General features: G+C 38.7%; 1 protein-coding gene across 1 annotated transcript; it reads right to left on the reverse strand.

The window, feature by feature from the left end:
- Positions 1–380: 380 nt before the first annotated feature.
- Positions 381–3,906, reverse strand: tmem128 (transmembrane protein 128). Its single transcript, XM_080840553.1, has 5 exons — positions 3,780–3,906; positions 2,256–2,388; positions 1,683–1,844; positions 1,190–1,298; positions 381–513 (listed from the first exon to the last, which is right to left on the reverse strand). Exons 1-4 carry the CDS (start codon positions 3,883–3,885, stop codon positions 1,199–1,201), a joined length of 501 nt encoding a protein of 166 aa, XP_080696679.1. The 5' UTR covers positions 3,886–3,906; the 3' UTR covers positions 381–513; positions 1,190–1,198.
- Between the last annotated feature and the right edge of the window lie 1,864 nt (positions 3,907–5,770).

Genomic DNA, 5,770 nt, shown 5'->3' on the forward strand with positions numbered 1-5,770 from the left:
CTGGAGTTCTGCTCAACACACCAGTCAGGTGACATGTGTTACTCAAGGGGACCACACCTTAAGTTTGACTGAACTTCACAATCCTCCAAATCTCTAACCATTACACACACACACACACACACACACACACACACACACACTGCAAATACTACATAAGACCTACAAATAGAGGAACGCTCATAACAGCGTGTGCACCATAACAAAGGTATCTGATCAACAAAATCATGTCAAGACACATAATCGTGTCAAGTTGAGTTTTTAAAACCAGCAACATTACTTATGTATGGACACATGACTCACTCACAAAATATTTAAGAAAACAATTCCATTTTACTGGTTTAGTTATAAACATTTACATTTGGGGATGACGTTTCCCAAAAGCTCCATTTACCATTATGGCAAAAGAAATTATGACATTTATAGAACAGTTATAAAAGCTAAGCGTTTGCTGAAAGATTTTAATCTGATGTGTACTTGTAAGTGCTGGCGACAATGTCCGAACATCCTGGGTATCTGTCAGATGACAAAGGAAATATGAAAAAAACAATTATTTTCTGTACAAGCATGTTGTGCTGGTTCATGTTTAGACCACGTTTACACCACTACTGGACAGCAAATGGCTAACTGTGTATTAATGTCCCTCTTCCTTCCTCTACCTCTCCTTTCTCTAATGCCATCTCCTCTAACTAGTACTGAACTCGGAATTACAGTAGTTACACTCCTGCACTATTTGTATTTCTTATGTAAAGTAGTATTTATTTATTGTTAAACTAGGTCTCTATTGTTCGTAGCTTGATTGTTCTTTCCTTTGTATGTCGCTTTGGATAAAAGCATCTGCTAAATTACTAAATGTAATGTAATTTAAATGACCAAAACTAGCATACAGCGGATGAGTGGTGTTGATCAGGACACAACAAGGGCTTACTTACATATGTAAGACTTATAGATGTAAGAGCATTAATCAGCCCCTGGTTTATCTCACTTATATGTGCAGAGTTGGAATAACTAAAACTACTCCCTTTGTCACGGTCAAAGTAAAATTAGTTTCCTGTAAAGACAATTGAAATCCAACTTTCTAAAAAGATACCTACGTATAACTGGTATATAGCAGTTAATTTATCAGCTGAATAAGTAGCTATTAAAATTTGGTGTTGAGGTGTGCTGTAAAAAAAGTCTCCAGAGGTCATACCTTGACATGTCATCCTAAAAGTGAGATGAACATCACAACTCCCATGAACTGAGTGAAGAGGATCAGAGGAGTGAAAAAGGACCACACTGGCCAAAGTGCTATGTTGAAGCTGAACAAACAGAAGAATGAAAGTATGAAATATTAAGCTTTACATAGCCTACAATGTACTGTTCAGCAACATTTCCTCTAGAGGGTCAAAGCAATACAAATAAAGAAGGGTACATCAGCAGCAGACTGACGTGTCTTAGAATTCAATTTTCATATATCTGAGCCATGTTGAGGCATGAAAAGTGTATAACAAACATATGCAGTACTGTTCCTCAAATATAGATGTCATGAAATAAAGTGTTGCTGGGACTCTGAATGTCCTTTATATCATTCTCTGTGTGTCTTTTAAAGTGTCTCTGTGTCTGTCTTTTCAAGTGTCTCTTTCTCTGTCTTTTACAGTGTCTCTGTCTTTTACAGTGTCTTTGTGTTTTACAGTGTCTCTGACCTGCAAGAAGCTGCGATGAAGGCTGCAGTAGTTACAGGAGGAATAGCAGGGTATTCCTGGTCATAATGTTGAATGCCTTTACACCACTCCAGGTAAACAATGCAGAAGGCTGCCAGAGATATGCACAACCCCAGCAGCACTAACCCCACATTAAACCACCAGCTGTGGAGAAAAGAATGAAGAGGTCAGGGAATCATCTGGGCAAATTCACAGCAAGCACATAGGTGATGATGGCAAGAAACACTCCCTTTCAACAGGAAGAAACTTTGAGCATATTGAAAGTTGCTAAAGATCATATATATGACTGAAGTTCGTATATACAAGAAAAGAAAAAGAGATAGGGAAACCTCTACATTGCAGACTACTGCTCAAGACATTAAGCCTGGACTAAGTCATTCAATCTCAAATTTGACCACTGCAATTTATGATCAATACACAGATCTGACTAATGACAAATGCGTAGTCACAACACAGCTATACAAAAAAAACTTTTTGTTAGTATCATGACTTACAGTTATAAACTACTTCTTGACCTTTAATCAAACAAATCAGCTGTTTCCCAAAGGTAACTACCTCTTGATATCTGTGTTTTCCATGATGACGGAAAAGAAATCCACATAGTAGGTCAACCCTATGGAGGCTAGGATCCAGAAGATGGAGTGAGTGTTAAAGCGTGGGAGTGGTTTGACATCTTTATCTTCTTTACCTAAACAACACAATGGGAGTGTAATGATCAGACAAGTAATGCATGTGTACACCTCTCTAAAAGCTCAACAAGAGCAACAACCTGTTACCGAATTACAACACAACCCTGTCCTGATAATTTGATGGCAGCATGCATCACGAGCAATGAATTATAATGCACAAGCAGAAAGTACTGTAGTGTGCAAGTGGGGTTGAATACTTCCTGGTTGTGTGTAGTTCCCATGATTCTGTGTGTGTTCTATGCTGACAATTATTCTGTGATTATTGTCTGCATTTAGAATGTACTCGTGCTCCCCTTTACGTTAATGTTAGTGTGTATTTTCTGTTCACAATTAAGAATCAGCCCGTTATGTGTAATGCCCCAGTCTAGGCCTACTTTTCTGTGTGTTTTTGCACCTTGTCCACCATAACGCTGTTTTATGGCTGCATAACAGCATACCTTTCCACCTGCCATTCTGTATCAGTGTCTAAGCATGTACCCATGTTCAATAAACAGCAAAAACACCATAGAAAAGCCTGAGTCTTACTACACTAGATTACACTAATTTGAGATGAGCAGGCTGTCAGTATATCAAGTAGGCATAGTAGAGCATCGTTACCATGGAAATTGAGTAGGAGGCTACTTCATGTTGGTTCTTGATGTGAATATTCTAAACCATGCACCATGTTTTGGTGATGTTGGGGCAGCAGAATTATTAACACAATATTAAAATGTCTTAGATTAGACAGTATAAACTACACCTGACTTTTTCAATACCTCTATTCAACATAGAAGCCTAATCTAATGCTAGTAAAAATGAAAACGATTCTCAACCAAGAGGAGGTGCCACTGACACGCAGCCCAGCTGGCAGAAGGAAAGAAGAAAAGTCTGGCCACTGTAGCGACAACAGCTGCACATCCCAAACAATGCAGCTGGTGTTAACAGTACCATGGCACTGATTGAAACTGTATTCTGACAAAACATGGCTGTCATGAATTAATGTCACTTGATGGCAACTAACTGTAGATTGCAGAAAACTCAAATATTACACTCGTATGAGTGCCAAATCATCTGAATTATGTTTTCAACGCCTTGCCCAGTTAATTTTAGTATGCTGGCTGATGTAATGCCCTTTAATGACTAGCTACCTATCATAGTCTATCTATGCAAGCTAACGTTAAACTTGGTCTGATATGTAACAAGTTGCAGACGTCATTTGGTTCTAGTTATTTTCGATTAAATTACTGGTTTCTTGTAATCAAACTTCATATCCAACGCTTGATCTTGGTGGGTGGGTTGATTTAGATAGCAACCTAGCGATAACTAACGATTTTGGTCATGGACAGATCTAATGCTACAGCGTAGGTTACATTTCCTTGGCTCAGGCAAGAGCAAAAGTAACAAGACTTACTCTTTTCTTCTCCATCATCAGAAATCCCTTGAAGAAGCAGCTCTGCATCTCTTTTAAATCGATTTCTTAGCGTAAATAGTTCATTTTCTGCAAGAAAGTCTGTCATGATTTGGTCAGTTTGGTGTGTGCAGTCTTCTTACTTCCGGGATCTGATTGATGACGTATTTTTAAAGGACTACTAGCGATATTTAAATTGGGCATACCAAACATGAAAACATTGTTACATACTTAGACATTATTCCAGCAGTTTAAAGGTTTCGTATCTTTTTATTTTTCAATATTTTTTTTAATCATTAAGACAAACAAACAAACCAATATATAGCTAAATAAATAGATAGATAGATTTCATAAGAGATGCGTTAGAGATGCATTATGTTTTGTCAGAAACAATACAAAAAAAAATAATAATAATTCAAATCTTACGGAAGACTGGGCTTTCAGAATTTGAGTGCAAAAAAGGAATGCAGGTGATGATCTGCACTGAGCTGGAAGAGGGAGGGGGTGGAGGAGCACAGAGGCTTTGTTTCAAATCAGGCTAGCATCAGCATGATTAGCTGATCCTCCAGCTTTGAGAGGCACCCTGACACTGCTAGGCAGTTTATGAAAAAAAGCTGGCATCCCCAATGCACCCAAAGGAGTGATTGTCAGGTAAGTAACTGTCCCTCACAGTTCATAGCGTTAGCAGTTCACAGAGTTCAGTTTGTCATGCCAAGATTTTCAGGTTCTCGCATGATGGAAGGGCCAACAAGTGTGGTATGTGATACCAACTAGTGTGAAAAAAAAAAAATCTAACTATTAAACAAGGTAAGCTATTTTGCCTATACTTCAAGCAGGTTTAAAAAAGTGTAGCTCAGCTTGTGTTTCCCAAAAGAACTGGGCTACCTCTGATGTATCCTAGACACAAAAGGTATGAAAAAACAGGGGAAAATCAGAGCAGAACACAGTTGAACCTCTAAGAGGATCAGAGTTTCAGGTGCAAGAACAACAGGGTCTTACAGAGGAACGTGATATAGCTGGGGGGAAAAGGGGGGAAAAAATCACAACAAAAGGACCAATGTGGAACATTGGGACAATAAGTGAACAAAAGGCTGACAGACTGGATGTGGCCATCAAGCATGGCAAATAGGGTAAACAGATAAACATTAGTTATAATTTCAAAGTAATTTAAGGCTGCAGACAGCAACGCTAACGTTTCTTCCTGACTTAAAGGCACCTGCTATCAACCTTGTGGTGCACATATGAAATATTTTACCCAAGTGATGCCTGTTTTTGGAACTTTCCGATTGGACTAGGTTTTAATTTGCTTGATAATTGAGTTACGTTTTTGTCAGATAACCTACTGTCAGGATATTTATCAGAATGCAAGGCCAGCTATCTTAGGAAATCCAGAAATATTACTTATAGCAGCTTTGTTGAAGACTTACCTAATATCGTCATAGATTGCTTTTACAATTTTGCTCAGTAATTATATTTCCAGTGTCTTCACACTGATCTAATTAGAGTAAATATAATGCTATCAAACATTGTCAAGTAATTGCTCGAAGCCCTTTGTTTCTGCATTGAATCCCTCAATCAAGAATACATCGGTGTAAAAGACTCAGACAGTAGCGAACAGGTGCCATACCAATCTTCACAAAGTCTATTTTTATACTTTCTGTATGCAACTGATATGCTAAACACCCCTCATATAATCTTAAAAGTCTCAAGTCTCCTTTAAATTAAATTGAAAAAATCTTTAAAAACTTAAACACCACTCCCAGTAGGCACCCTGGACTCTTATCTGGAACATATACTTTTACATACACATTCCCTCAACGGTGGGCTGCACAGAACTGCACAGCAGAGCAACTCTAGCCCTTCTCTACCCCGTGATGGCAGGCCTGGTGTGCTGAGAGCGGGTAGGGATCCAGGGTTAGGGAGGGTATGAATGAGGGGGTGTCTGCGTCGAAGCCCACAGTGTTAAGGGGCTGAAAGACTATCTTGTTCCTGGC

The sequence above is a fragment of the Sprattus sprattus genome (assembly GCF_963457725.1).
Source record: "Sprattus sprattus genome assembly, chromosome: 6".
NCBI lineage: Eukaryota > Metazoa > Chordata > Actinopteri > Clupeiformes > Clupeidae > Sprattus > Sprattus sprattus.